Source organism: Manacus vitellinus, unplaced genomic scaffold (assembly GCF_001715985.3).
Source record: "Manacus vitellinus isolate BGI_N305 unplaced genomic scaffold, ASM171598v3 scaffold_22_pilon, whole genome shotgun sequence".
Taxonomy (NCBI): Eukaryota; Metazoa; Chordata; class Aves; order Passeriformes; family Pipridae; genus Manacus; species Manacus vitellinus.
Window position 1 is genome coordinate 7,703,841 of NW_021939632.1, and position 19,629 is coordinate 7,723,469.

At 40.9% G+C, this 19,629-nt stretch overlaps 1 protein-coding gene and 1 long non-coding RNA gene across 2 annotated transcripts; one reads left to right on the forward strand and one right to left on the reverse strand.

Annotated features, from left to right (window-relative positions):
- Positions 1-1,837: 1,837 nt before the first annotated feature.
- Positions 1,838-19,556, reverse strand: ERCC3 (ERCC excision repair 3, TFIIH core complex helicase subunit). Its single transcript, XM_018072663.2, has 15 exons — positions 19,518-19,556; positions 19,223-19,428; positions 17,922-18,158; positions 17,249-17,298; positions 15,823-15,958; positions 15,449-15,613; positions 14,219-14,423; positions 12,990-13,304; positions 11,654-11,838; positions 8,277-8,479; positions 4,733-4,829; positions 4,428-4,545; positions 3,580-3,698; positions 2,977-3,129; positions 1,838-2,392 (listed from the first exon to the last, which is right to left on the reverse strand). The coding sequence occupies exons 1-15, from the start codon at positions 19,534-19,536 to the stop codon at positions 2,258-2,260; spliced, it is 2,343 nt and encodes a 780-aa protein (XP_017928152.1). The 5' UTR covers positions 19,537-19,556; the 3' UTR covers positions 1,838-2,257.
- LOC115307472 lies at positions 4,238-4,704 on the forward strand. Its single transcript, XR_003915803.1, has 2 exons — positions 4,238-4,294; positions 4,383-4,704. It is a non-coding gene; the product is annotated as an uncharacterized LOC115307472 (long non-coding RNA).
- Positions 19,557-19,629: the final 73 nt, after the last annotated feature.

The window sequence follows — 19,629 nt, forward strand, 5'->3', positions numbered from 1 at the left end:
CACACTAGAAAAAAGTATGGCACTACTAAAAATGATGACCATCAGGAGGTGTAAGGAGCCAGAGAAACACCATCTGGGTGTAGTTCAGTCTTTGCTGAGCTGTAACGCTGCTGAAACGCCACCCCGTGGTCACTGTGCCCTTTTAGTCTAGAAGGTCATTTTGATGAGTAGCAGCATCACCCTTCAAGCTTTTATGCCTTCATACAGACACTCTTGGTTTGCCACAAGGATGAAGAGCACATAAGCACAAGCTTCTGGTACAGGTGCTACCTTGTGCAGCAGCGACTCATCTGCAGTGAGTAAATGCACACCAGTCTGCCACTTGCAGCTTCAGTCTGGAGTAACAGCAGGCGGTAATTACTGTAGTTAATCATATCAAAGTAATTATTTCTACAGTTTGAACACCAAGATGCTATCACTGATGCATGGAGTCATTCATACCTTGTAAAATTACTGTGCTTTACTTGATGGTGCATGTACTGCATCCCACACAGACCCATTACTTAGAAGAGTAAGATCATTAGTCATCATGGCCATGATTTACTACACATGAACTAGAGCGCTGTCCTAAATCCAGCTACTATTAGTACCACAATTACAGAAATCAATAGTAAACCATTTCCACATTTAGTAGGTTTTTTTCCAAGTGTATGAAGGGTGCAGAATAGTTCCAAAGCAATTCATAAAGCATGTTAAGAAAGAATTATGCAGAGGGACACTGGCTGACTTGCTCAGCTATCTCACTGTCACAGGTCCCTCCCATTGTACTAAATTATCATTTTGCTACTAACTGATGCCACCTCAGCTGGTCCAAACTACTATCAGGACTAAATAACGCTTTAAACTGGGGAGAGGAAATCAGCACCACAATACTGCACATTCATCTCTTCCTTATAAGCCACTCAAGCACTGGCTGGTTCCAGTTTGTGAGGCAGAAGACTCAGCACAAGAGAAAGAACCATGTGTTACAAGGTAGGGGCTCTGAGCCCAGAGTTTAAACTGAAGCAATTCAGTTCCCTTTTCAAAACTACCTGATTCTCAGACTGAAAACAAGCACCAGCTCTTCTGAATTCTGCTTCCCGTATTTCCACACTCTCAATTTGTGAATTCATGCTAATAAGAAACAGAACTGGTGTTTTTCTGAAGAATATTTGTCAAGTAACCAGGATAGCCGTACCATACATGCTCCTTCCAGTATGGTAAATATTTATACTAACCCAGTTTGAACCAACACATCAAGATCAACCTTCTTTCATAGGTTGTTCCTAAAGCTCTACCAGCAAAAACCCTCCACCTCATAATACAGCACCAAGTAGTGTAACTGTTACAGCATTAAGCAGATGTTATTTAAAAACATTCTTCTGCCACAAACCACCACCATTTCTCCTCTAATTTTCTAGAATTATACTGCAGTCTTCATTAAAAAAACCGCAAACTCAGTAATCTTTCCTTCATGCATTCTTCCAACTCACCTTGTTAGAAGTCAAAATGCTTTTTGATTCAGTAATAACTTCTGTGGTGACACTACACTGTTGAGCAGTTACGATGGTTTTATTGCATGGTTAATAAATAGAATATAAATGACAAGGGAAACAGCTTTTATTTTAGCAACTTCTCAACAGTAAGAAGAAAATGAGGAAAACAGAGCATAGACTTTATTTGTATTTACTAATGCTTTCCTTAAGTTTACTTTGGAAAGAGTCTCTCTCTTTCTTGTCCTCAAACTTCAAAATATTTCTGACCAATTTGTTAGAATTTTAAGACAGTTTAAGTCGCAAGTATAAATTAGCTCCCAGTTTAAAAATATTACATAAAGTGCTCCTTACAGGATTTGTTCAGCTCAATGAATGATTTTTATTTAAGCATTTAAAAAAACAGTATTTTGTTGAGCAAACACAATAATCAGATAAATAATATTTCAAACATCAGTACAAACTTCATTTACAAAACCTTTTCAGAATTCTTCTGAAAAAGAGTCTTCAGCTGATAAAAATAAAATCTATTAATTACCCTGAAAACCAGACAGGTATAACCAGGATCCAATCACTGGATAGTATTCCTGTGGTAAGATTTAGTTCCTTCTTTCCTTTCACATTCATCCATGTGAGCACATAATTTTGCTAAGTAAATATGTGGCTATACAGTCATATAAAAAAATTCTTTTAAAGGACCTGTCAGAAATTTCAATTCCATCTTTTCAGTTAAGGAAGCAGGTATACGGAACCACAGTTTTAACAAAATGCACACGTGGAGGGCATCACTTTCGGAAGCGTTTGAACAGCGGGTGGATGTGTTTATTTGTAGATGCCTTACTCCGTGAGGAATGGTATTCCATGTAAACAGTGTCATCTGCTCCAGACATCGAGCTCATTGTGCCTGTTCGACGGGACACCTGCAGGTACAAGGAGAATTGGCACGTTCTTAGTGTGTGATCACAGACCAGCTCTAACCTACTGACACCCACTGGCTACTGGGCAGCACTGCCCATTGAGTGACCCTAATGCCAAAAACCCTTACAAGTTCTTCTATTGAACAAAAGTGGCCCTTATGTTTCTGCACTCTGGGTATGAGGAAATGAGGGCATGATTCAAGGAGCATAGTGCCACACAAAAAAAAGTATATGCTGTGACATATTTGTATCCTAAAGTTTTTAAAAATATTTTCATTGCATGTGACTTAGGAGATACACGTGAAGATCTGTAACAATAGATGTGTCATCATCTCCTTCAAATATGATGGGAGGACATTAATTCCATATCAAATTTCTTCCTAGTACTCAAAAAGTGAATTATTCCAATAGCTAAAAGCTAATACAGCTTAAAAAATAAATCTGTTCTCTAATGTTTCATAAAAGATAACAAGTCTAATGCTGTCTAATACAGCTGTCTAATGACAGCATTACACACAGAACTGGATGGAAATTAAATGGTCCAGTTCTGTCCCATCTGTGGACATCCTTTTCAGAGAATTCATTACCTGAGCTGACTTTGAACCATACTCTCCAGCAACTACTTCCTCCTCAGCATCCAGGTCAGATGCTTGCAGGACTTTCTGGAGAAGCTGTTGCTGTTCTTCTTTGGTTGAAAATGAAAGTTCTTCTTCCTCCATGCCTGCCAGCTTTGTTATTACCTAAGAAATAGAGCACAGTACAACGTGAGGGCTCTTCCTCCTCATTGTTAGCTATTCAAAACCAAGACAAGGATTTCTGATTCCATACCCTGTTGGAACTGTCTTTGACTTTTATTAATGGTCTAAACAGCTTAACACTACAGACAGCACAGATACATATAAAATCTTACTCAGTGGTGTACATATACATACATATAGCTGGAAATGAAAAATACAAACCTTTGGAGGAAGAGAAAAGAAAAGAAAACAGAAAAGCTCTGGGCAAATGGATGTCAGCTATTTGTATCTGTCCCCACAGATGAAAAAACAACACTGGAACAGTTCTCGCTTGCGAGAAAAACCTCCATTAATGCATTCCACAACCAGAATTCTTAAATATTTGATCTAATACTAACATGAATGAATATGAAAATTAGGCTCCAAGTATAATAAATGGCAGGGCCAAGTTACCTTGAAGCTGTAACCCTGATCTACAAGGAACCGTTGCCGTTTTGTTGAGTATGCCATTTCCTGAGTGTCTTGGGATACAAGAGAATAAAAAAAGGCATTGTATTCCTCTGCAACCATGCCTAGGACACAAAATCATTCAGTGATTAGTAACAAAGAACAAAAAAGGAATAAATGCTAAAAATAGGTGTTTAAATAAGTTGTCTCCACAAAAACTATTTGCAAAGTTTAGCTGCACCCAGACCTTGCATAAACTGATTGACACAGCATAGGAACTCCTACTCTTGTTCTTAATAATTGAGAATAGGTGAAAAAGAAAAAAAGGAAAAGGAAATGCAGATTAACACAATCATACAGGTGCTCTGAGAAGAACCTGCTTCTTTATTCTGCTAGGCAAAGTGAAAGATAAAATTATTTTTAAGTCTATTATGTAAAGAAGCAGGCAAAAGTAATGCATGTCAAAAAAGCTTAATAAAGAGACACAGGGAAAGTTTTATCCATGTAAACCAAAGTTTGCAATGTTTTTGTATTAAAATAAGTAAGACAAAAATACTTAGCTAAGAATTCATAGGGCTATCTGAAGTCCAGGATGTACCAGGGCTGCTTAGCATTTATTTTTTTTTAACTTAATTTTCTTTCAGCTTTCCTTTTTCCTTTGGAAGTTCTCCCATCACTAAGCTTTACTGACCCAGAAGATGCTTCATATATTCATTCACTGGTATGTAGGCATACTCTCTTTGACTAAAACGTAATCCAAGGAGGATATAAAGAAACACCAAGAACATCCAGTGTCTCTGCTACTCTAGGATACTATGATCCAAGGCCCAGAGCCCAACCACCATCTCCTTTACCTTTTTTGGCTCTCAGCACTCGTCCCAGCCTTTGAGCCTCCTGCCTTCGCGACCCACCATGGGATGAAATCTGGATGAGAACATTGGCTTCTGGCAGATCGAAGGACGTGTCACCCACCTACAACAGAGCAACAGCCTCTGAGCAGGATCTTAATTCCACGTATCACTAACAAACAATAAATACAAAGCACACCTTTCTTTGTGAGCTGCAATATGAAGATGTCAAATGCACACCATGCATGTGTAACTTCAATAAAGTTGACTCTGACAACAGGTACAAGGATGCAGTGCATGTCCTCACTTACCTTGGAAATGAAAATAGTGTTGATTTTTGGATTGTGCTTGAAGTTTTGTAGAATTTGCATTCTTTCCCCCTGTGCAGTAGGGCCATATATATAGGGTCTGAAAAGAACAAAACACGCAAATGAAACAAATTCAAGATTTCTCACTCATTTTGTATGAGGTACCATGGCAGGGAGAACAGTACACATCTGAACAGATACAAAACCAAAACATTTTGGTACAGCTTTCAGTTTACTTTTAACTTCTTTGGCTCTTCATGGCAGCTGCCCAGTGGTTTGTAGAACCCTCTGCAGGAACCCAGTCAGCCAGAAATTCTGACTGTCACAAATGTTTTGCAATTATGAGCACCAATGAAGCTGTATATAAACAGATCTAATACATTTGCTAAGCCTATGTGAAAGACTGAAGGCAGCTGTTAAAATAAAGAGATTTTTTTCCTCAAATGTACTGAGTTAGCACAGTGACAGCTGCAACCTTTGCTTCCTATTTAAACACTTGAAAATCCAGGCTTCTCTACCAAGGATACAGTGAGTGTCATAAACTGGGGCTGGATGTTGTTCTGGGAAAATTATTGTTGCTTTTAAAGCTAACCTCTTGCCCCTTCTAATACCTTCTGGGCCTGAGAACAAGGTCCCAAACATTCCATGAGCAGCTCACAGGGGCATTTCACCTAAGGTTTCTAACATTTGACAATGAATCACATGGAACAGTCAGTATCTCAATCCTGAAGGTTCACACAAACTCTCAGTTGCCCACAGACTTTGTGAGTAACTTGGACTAGTCTGAATTTCCCAGGGTCTGGCTGTTTTCAGAACAGAGCTGAAAAAACTAAAAAGCTTGAAACAGCAAAGCCCACACACACACACAAAAAAAAAAGGCATGCAGGACAGCACTGCTTTGTCATCTGTTGCACTACTTTTCCAAGTGCTGGTTAACAAGCATTTCCAAACAACAGGAATCAGGTTCTACAGTTTCTATTTTGTTCACATTTCCATAGGTTATTTCTAACACAAGGAACCAAGTTAAAATTTTTCATTTAACATTTAATATTGCACATACATGAATGGCAGTTGAACATAAACATGCAGTGCATAGTACTAAGGTTTTCTATTCTTATCAACTAATTCCTGTGCATTGGCTCCTCTTACTGTCTTTACTACAAACTTTATTCTAGTTTGGGTTTTTTTAGCAAAAAATCCTAGTCACTTCTAATCTAATTTTTCTATTTAGTGTACTTAACCAGGTATTTAGAAAAATACAGCTAAAAATTGAAGGTGGTAAATGAGTTAACTCTGAAAAAATACCATTACTACTCAATTAGTAGCATTCACTAGTATTTTAAGTCTCCTTTTAAATTTCATTTATTATTTAGATTGTAATGGTTTTAATCCCCAAAACTTAAATGGTAGATTTAAACTGAAACTAAAGCATTTGTGAGCCTTTCTTTTCTTAAGGTCACCAAGAAGGGATTCAAAGACGTTTTATATTAAGAACAGAAAAACCCCAAGCTCCTGGCTATCAATCCTCCATTTTAAAATGCCCAGATTCTACTTGACAGTGATTCATTGACACAGATCTAAGTACTTTCCTGAACCTAGAAACATTCAATGCTAGATGGATTTTTTTTTTTAATGACTCATTTTCCTCACTGCAAAAAGACATTTGAGGGATTTGCAAAGATAGATCCCTCTCCCATTAACTGACAAAACCACAGAGGCACAGTCCTTCAGAAACAGTGATTTAAACATAGTTCTAACACCAGTAAAAAGCAGCCAGCACATGAGCTCTTCTATACTGGATGACAGACTCATGACAGAGGAAAAGCTGGCTAAGCAAATTTGAAATCTACGGCCCCAAAACTTACAGTCAAAATAATTCCTGTCATGTGCATGGTTTTTCCCTGATGGTTCCCCAGTACCGAAGGAAAGGGAGTTAAGGGAGGAGTCAGCAGTAACAGCCAGACCGTGGCTACCTCTCTGTCCATCCAGGAGCCCACCCACCCTGCATGCTTCCATGAGAAGTGCAGTGGGAACTGTGCTCCCGCCCTCTGCACACACTCACCCCTATGTGCTGAGCTGCTCTCCTCACACACATGTAATACCTGCCCTATCCAAAACAACAGTTCCCTTTCTTTTAGCTGCTCACAGCAAATGATGACACAAATATCTCTGGTTAAAACAAAGACTCCCTCACCTTCATCCAGCACTGCAAGCCTCCTTTTTTGGTAACACTGACAGCCAGATAACCTGGAGCTCCATGAATGATGACAGAAACAGAGAATTCACTCAAGAACACCAAAAGGGAGCACCTACTATTTCTTTAACTGGTTTTCCTACCACGCTTCTGTTGCATCTACCCCAATTAAAACTGCTGTGCTATGTAGCATCATCCCTCCCAGCATGCCCTTTGCTAAAGGCTTTGTCTATGGTGCACTGAACACTGCTAGGGACATTCCAGAGGCATCATTACAGCTAATCTCTGTCCAGACAGATTAAAAAAATTATGAAAGAGACCACGGGTGTTGGAATTCATCCAGCACCATCAGCTCGGCTTGCTCTTTGATGTCACAGCACACCAGCACCACACGGCTCTTAAAATACACTCAGAACTGATCATGAATTTTGGAAGTTGGAAAATGGAATTTGGAAAGTGTAAGACTTGTGTTTTGCTAAGGAGTACTGCTGAAATTCCTAGACATTAAATCATACACCTTCCAAATGCCCCACAGCTTCCAGCAAGCAAGACATTCTTTGGGTTTGTCAAAGAACAGATGAGGCCAACTTCTATGCTTATTTCCCCAATAATCTCTGTGCCTGATCCTGGCAAACTCTCCCTGATCATTCATACCCAAACCCTACAAACACACTGATGTTGACCCCTCATTAAACTCTATTTGTACAACCTTCCATAACTGCACCCATGTTACAGGCATTTAAGGTATCCAGGAGCTCTCAGGAGAAATATACTCCTTTTGTTTATTAAACAATTACAACAGTTCTAGGCAGTGCACTGGTACAGCACACATCTCCAGAAAACTTGTCTTAGGTTTTTTAGACAGGGTTGAGACCTTTCAACAACCTCAAGAGGAAGGCCCTGGGTCCCAAAAGATCTTCAAAGATCCAGAGTGTGCATACTTGAAAACCTATGTCTCAGAGACAGGGGAAGCTACCATTCATTAGAGAAAACAGTTCTAGTGATATTTTTAGAAGCCCCTCCCTTTTCAACTGGATCATGATGAAGATGATGATAATAACAACAAAGATAATAATAGACGGAGAAATACCGTCCTTAACAGAAATATGGGATGTAAACTTCTCTGAAACAAGCGCTAAACAGAGATTCTTTTCAAACTGTTCTACACAGAAGTAATGTTGCAGTGCCAGTAAGATCCATCCAAAAATACCCTCCTGAGCTCCTTTTTATACAGGAGGATTGGAATTAAAGCATTACAAGAAATAACAAAGACTATTGAAAGCTATGAGATTGCAAGGAAATTTTCATAGAAGGAGGAAAACAACAGTGCCATCACTGGTTGTGAACACTTACTTCCCAAGTCTGACTGCATATTCCTTCAGTGCAAACACATTGTCAGCAAACACGATGATTTTATCATTCCGTCGCTCATGAAACTTAATCAGGAACTGGCAGGCTCTGAATTTATTTGGGTTCATGGTGTACAGCAGTATCCTTTTCTTTGTTTTGATAGCTACATATTCTCTGTAAAATTCAGGTGACATTGGGCACCAGACCTACGATTAGAAAACACACACACATAAATTAACCCTCTGTTATTTACTCATTTTATTCCAGTGGGAATAGGAAAAATATTGGGATGATAATGGATTAGCACTTTCTGTATAGTGCAGGCCACAGGTTTTAACACAGTAATTTCTGTATCAAAATGAAAGCAACCAGTTGGTGTAGTCTCCAGCACTGCCAAAATCTGTTTAACCTCATCAACATTTCAGCCTTCCGAAATGCTTTGGCATTGAGATCAAAGACAGAAATAGGCAGTGGGACTGGAACAAGACTGAAAGATAGTTCCTTTATGTTTCCTACTTAAGTAATCTAGTGAGCACTACTACTTGTTTAAGAGCAATCAAAGGAATGAACTGTCTGTATAATTTCCCTGTCACAGAAGTCAAAGCTTTTTCCATAAAAATTTTTATCCATATTCTGAAAGCTGAGACACATTTAGTCTTCATTACAGAACAAATTTACCAATTTTTTTTCATATACCCACAAAGGAATGACCTTTATTTTAACAGCTAAAGTCTAGAACTTCCAAAATACTAGGAGTGATTAGAAGTTTTCAACAGACTTTCCTAAGCAATTATTTTATTATGTAAATAACTATCATAGTACTCCACAAGTCTAGGCTTATTTTTTCTACTGTAGCATGAAAATAGAAGAAATTATGAAGTTTAAAAGTTTATGCCAATGATATTACCCTATCAATAGTATATAATCATATGATCCATAGGGCATATAATTTAGAAAACATTTACTCTGCTGTATATGGGTTATTCCCCCATATCTATATTAACAAAATACTGCAGAGAAAAGTCTCTTTAATAACCACCATTCAGCTGAGGAAGTTAAGTGATAATTTGCAGTTTATTTGAACATGAATTATTCTGTACTGTTAATAACTAATTTTTTGTTTCAAAACATTTTTTCCAGTGAGTTAAATGCTAGATTATGTGTTTTTCATTCCTTGACTACATTAAAAATAAACTTATGCACTGAATAGGCTCTGTTATTATCCTGTGTTGTCTGAATGAAAGACTTAAAACTCTTGAATCAGAAGGGAATTATATCAAAGTGACAATGAGATATGAATACTGAATATCTGACTGCAGTAAAAAATTTCATCTATTGCTCAATACCTCTGACTACATGGCAAACCCAATATATTTTGTATTTGCATTCTCTTCTGGATTTGAAAATGGGTAAGATCTACTTCTCATCCCAATGATATCTTCATTTTTACATTTTGCAAGACACGCACTCCAAGCCAAAAATTCAGTACAGCCGCTCAGAAAGGGATTATCTGTAAAATACAAAACTCTGAAAATACAAGTAAAGAACAGGTTTGTTGTATTCTTCCAAACTTTGTGTAACTTTTTAAACTGTGCTGCTTGTTCTTTTTTAGAGCAGTGGAAGAGCAGCACCCACAATGACCATGACCTGCCCTGTCAGACAGATGCACTGCCCGCTCTGGCCACCTGGAAAGAACTGTGCTCCAAGAGCAAACCAGACACCTTCCTGGCTGTAGAGAACAAGCCAAGTCGACTAAAGATGCTACTGCTTGATAACACATCAAGAAAATCTGAACAAATATACAATGCAGTTGTGCATGTATTGGACTTGTTATTTATCAGCCATCAAAACTGGGGGTTTTTTATGATTTGTTTTTGGTATGCCATCTAATGTCAGTTCAAAATATTGGCCTAAAGAATATAAACGTGCAGAATTTTCCCATCATTCACAACAAAACACAGCCCACGCTTCACTCTTCAATGACTAAAGGGCAGTTCAGGGATTGAGAAGAATTCTGCTCACAAGGTAAAACTACCCAAAGCGCCTAAATGGACAACTCTGAATTTGAGGACTGGTTACTCCCCCTTCATCCTAGTTATTTTCTAGGTGCCCTTTGCTTGCATTCTGCAAGTTCAACACACTGGGTTTTTTCCTTCTGCAACCTCCAGTTTGCAAAGTGTTCAAAAAGGATGACAGCTGACCTGCATCTGCATCTTTTATTCCAGTACTAGAGCTAGGAAGAATTGCATGAAATTAGCAAGACAGGCTTAAAATAAACCACAAGAATAGTAACAATAACAACAACAACAAGAAGACAAAAAACCAAACCAACAAAACAACAAAAAGAACCAACACAGAAAATCTCCACAAAAACAGGGAAAAAATCCCCCCAAACCCCAAAGAGACAAGAAACAGTTATGAAACTACCATAGCATAGCTGCTAAAACTTTCATTCAGTGAGAGTCTGGACAAGTTCATGAAAAAGCAATCTACTGATACTTACAAAGGAACCACGTACAGCTTGTAAATAATGGAGAGCTTGGAGACATGACAGGAAAAGTAACACATATGTTTGCCCTGTTTTTATACTCTTCCCTAAGTATCTACGTTGTCAATTATCAGAGACAATACATTAAGTCAGACTTTTAGGTTGACTCAGAAATTATTTTAACATTCTAATGTGCCTGTGTGAAAGACTTCCACTTCTCTGATACCAGATTTTTCTCTCACCCATATGCTGGAAAGAACAGAGTTCACACCATTATTATATTGGAAAGAAATGGTGAGATCTAGTCCTACGTTTTCAAGTTTCAACCTCATACATTCAGGTTTGAAATAAGCAGGTGTTTTCTCACGTTTTTTAAAATTTTTACTATCCTTCTTTGTTTTAAGAGTTACAAGAATTTTTCTCAACAACTACAGACTGTCTACCAGGTGCTGTCTCCAGAAAGCAGGTTCCAGCACAGCACCTGATGTTAAGCTCATCATAATATGACGTTAAGCTACCGCAGAGAACTGACTTTAAGATACAAAGTCAAATAAGAGAACATGAATGTCAACTGCATCAAACCAGGTCTACAGCAGTGCCCTGTTCACATTTCCAAATGCTGACTGCAACACAGCTGATCAAGCACCACAATCCCCACAAACAGAAAGAGTGTTGAAGTCACTCCGAAGAACATGTGGCTACTGGATTTGTCCCATGTTCATATTGACCTGCAACAGCCTTGCCTAAGCTACAAAACAAATGAAAAGTCATAAGGGCAGCTGTTTTTCCCAGTTAAATACTTATAATTTTATACATCTTCCTTAAAAAAAAATAACAAAAAGTTATAAGCATACTAAATAAACACCAGAAGTACCAAAAAGCAGAGCATCACCTCAGCACACTGGACTTTAGCAATGTAGCCACTGTTCTGCAGCTCCATCCAGTTGGCTTCATAGAGCTTTGGTCCAATCAGGAAGTTCAGGTCAACAATTTTATCATCTTCTCTGACCAGGGTAGCAGTCAGCCCCAGTTTACAGTGAGCTTGTACAATAGTGAGCACACGTCTGAACATTTTTGCTAAGAAATGCAAGACAAATTTTTTGTTTACTTTCCTGAATGGTTTTAGAAGACAAATACTGCAACTTAAAAAAACCCCCACTTTCATCAACTCCTGAGCACAAAGCAAGCACAGCATTGGGAAATTGTATCCCGTTTCACATACACTCCTAACAAATCTGTGTTACAGCAAAACTTCACACTGATTGCACCTTTAGTTTGCATTGTCAGTGTACTCTGAAAATCCATGTAAACCTGAAATCTTTATTATTTCACATTCCCCAAAAGAAAATTAATATATTCAGAGGTACCATGGCTTATTATTTCCTAGAAACAACTATGACACAAGGACTTTTGGTTGATTGCCACATTCAGGACTTGTAGGATATGGCAGAACTACTCATCTTTAGTATTGCTAGAGGTCACAGAGGAGATGCCATACCTTCATTTTTATGAAACCAAGAAAGAACAAAAGTGACAGAACAGTGCCAGCACTGTGCTACTTCAATAAAGTGGCAGTTAATCATCAAGGTTTACTTCTGAAATCTATTATTTCTGTAGACACCAAATTATATTCAAATGAGAATAAGGTAGAGCAGCTAACAGAATCCTGGGTGGTATTTTTAGCCAGGATTATTCCACAGACACTTTAATACTACATTATTGCTTTCCAGTAGTATAGATCTCAATTACATAGTAATTTCAAAGACAATAGCTATTTCTGGATGGTAAGCATTATAGTTATTCAGACTATATTGAGCAGAAATAGATATTAAAAGCTAGCCTGCAGTGCCACTGCATCTCAGAAGAAAATAAGGCAGATTAATTCCTCTCCTGTTCAAATACAACACAATTATACAAATGTAATTCATGTATTTTAAGAGCACTTTATCAACCTACACATAACCTCTACTTTACACTGCCATTATAGAAAACACAGTGTCCAATTTGAAGGATTTCAGAAAACTAACGGTCAGCTAAACTGCATAGTATCAGGGGAAAAAAAGAAAAAAGAAGTAGAACGAAGGAGATTACTTGTCTCAAAACCCTAAGCCATGGGTTTACTCACTGTATGAATCAGGTGAAAATCAGCAAAAAAACACCACTTCTGAAAGAGCAGAGTGACATTAACGTGGCATGTAATACAAAAGGTTTGCAGGCCCTTTCCTTACCAGGGATAGTGTGTACTTCATCAAGTATCATAAGGCCCCACTCTTGACTTTTAAGCCACTCCATTACTCTTTCTGCTTCCCAGGACCTTTTTGTAGTGTGCCCCAACATGGAATATGTGCTGATGGCAACAGAACAGCCAATGGGCTTGTCTTTGGCATCAGAGGTGAACCGACAGATCTGGCTGTCATCGATGGTGGACCACATCTTGAACTGGGCCTTCCACTGCTCCACGGACACTGCAGAATTCCCGAGCACCAGGCACCGCTTGCGGACAGTACATGCAGCTGTCACTCCAACCAGAGACTTGCCAGCACCTGCAGGGCAAGAGGAGTGACATTCATTAGTCATCTCTCAGGTAGAGAGTAGGAGGCAAACAAAACAAAAGAGCAGAGAACTGTGAGAGGATATGAAATCATGCAAGGACAAGTTCCTTGTTGTTTCTTTGCTGCAACAATCTTAAAGAAATGGAATATTTGTTTCTAAAAAAAACGAGTGGATTGTCTACTGGACACATAACTGCATTTTCTCAAGAAAATAATTATAAACAACGGCTTTGACAATCAGAAGCAATCATTTTTGATGCTTTTTAATTTCAAAAGCATGTTAAATTACAGGTGGCTACAGAAAGCTTCCCCAGAGGTGATCTACTCTGTCTCTCCCAGTTATGTGCATTCTCCCACAAAGAAGTCCTTAGATCTTCCCATTCCTCCCTTCACACTTCTTTTCCATTGCTTCCCATACCTTGTCCCAGTCTGCACATTCCTCATTTCTACCTCAATCTCCCCTGCCCAAAACTTGTGCACACGAGCTCTTTTCTTCCTTAGAACCCTCACCACCTTATGCCACATTTGTATGCCCAGCTCCCCCCCATCTCCCTATTCCTAACCAAGGAACACATGATGCCAATGCCAACAGGTTTACATTTCACTGGCAGATGGGCAGAGATGACAGAGGGCGCAGTGAAAGTGTGAATGGCAACCTGAAGGTACCACGGCCACCCACCAGCTCCAGCTCCGCAGTCCCTGCAGGGACACCAACACAGCTCTGTTAACTGGCTCTCCCCCAGCACAGCCTTGCCACCTGCTCCTAAAACCCAACAGGACTCTGCACACTGGTACCACAACAGTCCCTGCTGCTCTGTGAAATCCAAGAAGATGTCATATTTGGAATTCCCTTTACCAAAGGCAAATAAAGAACAAAACTCCTAAGTACCAACATAGAAACTTACCACATGGCAAGACAATAACACCAGACCTGGCTCGTCCATTTCCAAACATCTTCCTTAGGCTTTTCTCTTGATAGGGCCTGAGGACAGCAGTAGGTTTCAGATCTATATTAATATCAGGATTCACGGAATCATTTCTGAAATCATATTCTGCCAGCAAGGGGTACTCCAAATGGATACAACGCTTCTGAAGTTCTTCAATCATCTCCTAAAGAGGAAACAAAGCTTCAGATGGTAAATTCTCCATATCTGAATTAATTCTTTCTTTTATTTTTTCCCTAGAAACAACTAGATGATACAGTACCAAGTGAAGTTACTTCTATTTTTTATGCTTATGAAGTCTGCAAGAGTTAAGGTTGATTCCAGAAACTTTATCTGTAATCACCCCTGCCCCCTCAAACATTTTAAATAACAGTCATTATTAGAGAGGCCTTTTTAGGCAGATGGAAGAGCATAATGCATTCATCTTGGATGTGCTGCTTATCTGGCAATGACTAAACTACACCCTGAAGTCCTACAACAATGAGCTCAGTAACAGACACAAAGGGTTCTGTGTGTTACACAGAAGGACCTACTAAAGCCGCACATCTGTTATCCTGAAAACCTCCATACCCTAGTATGGAAGTTATTCCACCACAATGACAGGCTGAGTCAATCACCAAGAGATTGTTGGTTTGGTTTGAGTGTCTTAAAATAAACAGAACATCTATTAAGTTATCTTCTATAAATTCTTTTCCCCCCAGTAAGCCACCACTAGAATCACAAAGTCCAAAAACAACTTGAAAAATTCTACAAAAGCTCTCTGAAGGTCAAGCAAGGACTGTGCTCCAATGTCCAGCTCTCCTTCTTAAGTAATGAACTTGGAACCACCAAGAGTTCCTTCTGCAAACATGAATCACAAACCAAAAAACCTCTCTGAAAGCAGCCCTCCACTGAATTCTCGCTTGTCTTGCGCAGAGCAACGCTCAGCCCCATGGGACAGGAACCTCCCTCAGCCCCTGAGCCTCTCTGGCCTGTGAGCACTATGCAGGCAGCAGAGGAACAACACCCAGCCTGCCACCCCCTGTAGGAAGACTCTTCGATTTTGGAAGGCAAAAGGAAAGAAATGTTAATGACTCCCAGTGATCTCCCCTAGCAAACAGAACCATGGCACTTCCCATTCAGTTCTCATGTTTACATCCAAGTCCCGGCACATTCCCCAAAGCTACAAATGCAGAGGTTAAAATACCATACCTGTTTGACTTCAAATGACACTGTCTGTGTTTCCTCCTCCTCCTCCTCATCTTTGTCCATCTGTTCATAAAACTCAAATAAGTCAGCTGGGACATCTGGCTTATTCTGAGTATCTGTTCCCTGTGATGTTGACGGACCAAGGCCTCCTTCACTGGATTTGGCAATCTGAAATAGATGGACATGAATTTTCACCAAGGGTTTCATTAGAGACTTACTCTGGCCTCCTCTCCCTCACAAACTTATGCTCATTAAAGAGCCACAGATTGTTGCAGGTAGAACCCGCTGATACAACAAACAAATAACCACTCCAATCTACTCAAGAGTTTATCTACCTTAATCTCACTGCAGTAGTTTTAGAACATGCCCAAACATACCGCTGATTTACTCGTGAATGTCTCCGTAATGAGCTCTGTTTCTTCACCCTCAGCATTTCTCAGGCGACAGTCTTTAATTACGTGGTCTTGCAGAAGCTGCTGAATAACATCAGGGTGGGTACTTTCCACAAAATACCTAAAATTAAAGAACAAAGAAAAACATTTTTATGAACTATTCAACTCAATAACTCATAGGAAGAGTGGCAGAGATGCTTAAATACACAGTTGTCCCAGATGCACTCATAAGCATCCAATCCTGGGGTGCTAATTTAAAAACAGAGACATTATGGCAACCAAAATTTTTAAAGATGCCTCATACCAAAAGCATTATGTACTCTGCAGCTATCCGTCTTGCTCAAACGTTCTCTAACATAAGTGGGAAAACTCCAGCAGAATTGCCCAGAGCTCTCACATACATGTCTTATTTGTGACTGCGACACAGGTCAATTTTTTTGAGATTGAACTGAGGTGAGACTGTGAAAACACTGGATGTGGTGTTTTAAAGTCCTGTCTACAGCACCAAAAAAGCACAAAAGACAAAAATCCAAAACTTCCAAAACACAAACCACCTAAAAATTTAAAACCAATGCATCCTGGAGATTCATCAATAATGACGCTGGTTTGAGATCATAGTTAAAATATGAGCCAAGAGAGACTTAAGTGGCATGAGAGAAATCTTCTCAGAAACAAAAAAGCTTGCCAGTAACATCAGTGCTAGTTCTACCCAAAGCAGCAGGTTCAAAAAAGCAGCAGCACAAGCAGAGCATTAGATTATAGTCCCAGGGCTTATCTATGGCTGTCAGACCACAGAGAATTTAGGAAAAAAATAAAAGGAAAAAGAGAAAACACAGGCAAGTTACAGACATGGTCTTCAGGTTCCTGCTGTCTTCTTCTTTTCCCTCCCTACTGCAGAATCACAGGTTTAGATACATGAGCTGACCTCTCGAGGTCCCTCCCAGCGTTGTCTTCTAGGAACCTAGTCACAAGCACCCACCTCTTGCCAGTGAATTTGCTTATCCTTCCCGAGTAACAGATTAAAAGTCAGAATACACAAGACTGCAGGACAGTGTGAAAAACTTGTCTAACCAGGCTCATGTAAATTAGGAAGGAAGGAATGAAACAATGATCTGAAAACCTCAGGGATATATTGCAAGTCCAAGCAATAAAGAAACAAGCTAGAATATCAAATTTGCAACCTACTTTAAAAAATATTACAATAACCAGCACTAGCTCAGGACATCCAAATTGAATTCACTGGTTAATGTACTAAATACTTCCAGCAACTGTAAAAGTGATTCTCTACCCAGAGCTGCTACACTCAGCTGGGAGCTGTGAGACTCAAGAGCTACTGAGAGCACTCACTCATGCACAGGTCTGTGCTTGAAATGCTTCCTCTGCCACAAGAGTTAAGGAAGAAACCACTTACCTGTTATGTTTCAGAACCAGCTTCACCTTCCCGTAGCTGACAGTACACAGCTACAAACAAACACAGCAGTCGTTAGGAACATGCAAAAGAGCAATTCCATGTTTGGGACCAAACGCTGCAATGGGTTTAGGGCTTTGTAGGGAAGCATGTTACCACAAAACATTTACTTGCAATGCTGTTCTGATCATGGAACAAACCTGAAAAGGTATTTTCAGAAGACGCTCACATCATCTCATGCAGGAAATCAGTCACAGGTATTCAGTTTTTATATCTAATTCCAATCTGCTTCCAAGACTGTGAGGCTATGTCTTATAGTGCCCAGCTATTCCAGGCTGCTTCCCACACTCATAATCTTCCTCAAGAGCAAATCTGAGGAAGCTCCCCCAACGTACAATTCCTACTGGCTCAAAGTATCTACACAGACACTTGGATGTATTTTTTTGTAAAAAGGTATAAACCCCACACAGAACATATTATGGAAATAGTGTATCTGCAAAAATACACTTTAGAAGAAGACAAAAGATAAAATAATGTTCTCTTGAAACAGTGACAGAATACAGCAGTCAAAAACAATGAATAATTAAAAAACAATAAATCAATTAGGCAGAGGCAAAAGGAAAGGATTTCATTAGTAGCAACAGATGTACTTCCAATGCCAATAAAATAGCCTTACCTTGATAAACTGAATTATTCCATCTGGGACACCAGTCTTGCTCAGTTTTTGTAAATACTCGGTGATATCACTTGTCTGTAAACCGACACTGACTGCAGCATACAGGGAGTAAGCAGTCAGCTTGTACTCGTGAATGTGGGTGGGTCTGCACACGGGCTCAGCAATGGCAACCAAAAAGTCCTGTGCATATTTGTAAACTGGAGAAAACGCTTCCAGAAAAATATGGCCATCAGGAGCCTGCAGAAATAATGAGAAATGCTCAGGGCACAGCAGTACTGGTTGAATGAATCAGGGTTTTCCTATGAAGTAGCCATAATGACACAGTGACAATCTGCTATTTAGGTAGTAAGACACTACTGGGTTTCAAAAAAAGGGTTTGCCCTAATGAATTTACAAGAACACACGAGATGCAGAAACATAAATTTTGTCTTCTGAAAGGGTCCAGACATTGATTTGTCCATGTCCCTTCCATGGCACTAAGAATAAACCACACCCAAATCGATAAAGCTTTTCCCAACTGACTGGTCCTTTTTTAATGCTAAACAAATGGTTTGAGCAGATGCAAGCTTCCAGTCCCATTGCCCTGAAACAATAAAACTCCTCACTCATTTTACATAGAAGGAACGAATGGAGAGGGAAAGGAGGCACTTGGGTGTCACAGCACTTGGTGAAAGGCACCCTGCAGACGCTGCCAGGGTAACCACCTCTTCTCTAGATGCTACGCCACTGACCAGGCCCTAGGCTGGTTTACTAAGGTCCCTTTCAGAACACAGAAAACAAACAGCACCAGTTACGGAAAACGGGACCAGTCTGTCTTAAAGCTGTTTCACTCCAACAAACAAATCCTGTCGCTGCATCGCTGCAACAAGTTCCACTCGTGTCATCAGCAAACATGCCTCTACGGGCTGTTCTACGGCCCACCCGGAGACGTCTGGCTTTAGGTGCTCCACGGCACCCCCGCGGAAAGGGGGGCCCGGCAGCGGGGCCCTGCCTGGAGGCTGCTGGGCTGTGAGCAATTCCCTGGGCATTCCCGGGGGCTCCCATCCCGGGTGTCCCCGCACAGGCGCTGCAGGGGCCGCCCCATCCCGCAGCAAACCCCGCTTTCAGCGCTCCGAGGCCACTCCGGGGCTCTGCCCCCCGCACATCCCGGCCTGCCGGGGGCGTCCCCGCCCGGCCCCGCAGCGGTCCCGGCTTCTCCATGGGGGAAATCCCGGTCCCTGCCCGTGTCCCGCACTGACCCCGCCACGGCCCGGCTCCCCAGCGCGTCCTCACGCCCAGGGCACCGCCGACCCCGCACGCACCACCCAGAGGGGCCGCGAGTGGTGATCGGCCTTCAGGGGCATCTGCAGCCGGTAGTCCTTGGCCCCGTACTCGTCCACCTTGGTGCCGCTCTCCTCCACCTGCTTCCCCGCCGCCGATGGCACCGCCTCCTGCGGCTCCTTCCCGGCACCTTCGTCCTCATCGTCTTCGTCGTCGTCGTAATGGCGCTTCTTGGACTTCTTCTTATCTGGGAGCAGAGCGGGAGCTGTGACGAGCCCCCCTCAAGGGCCCCCCGAAAGGTCCCCGCGCCCCCAACCCCGTCCCGGCCCCTCTCACCCCGCTCCTTCCTGCCCATGGCGCGCCGCGCGCCGCGCTGACGCCCGCCCGCGCGTCACTTCCGCACGGCCCGGGGCGGGGCCGGACGGGAGGAAGCGCCATCGATTTTCTG

Bases quoted from the DNA above. Each gene is read 5' to 3' on its own strand.
- ERCC3 (XM_018072663.2), bottom strand. The intron at 15,614-15,822 runs GTATGTTTGGGC...CATCTATTTCAG, and splicing joins CATTCACGAGTAAATCAGCG to ATTGCCAAATCCAGTGAAGG. The intron at 13,305-14,218 runs GTAAGTTTCTAT...CTTGCCCTGCAG, and splicing joins TGTTATTGTCTTGCCATGTG to GTGCTGGCAAGTCTCTGGTT.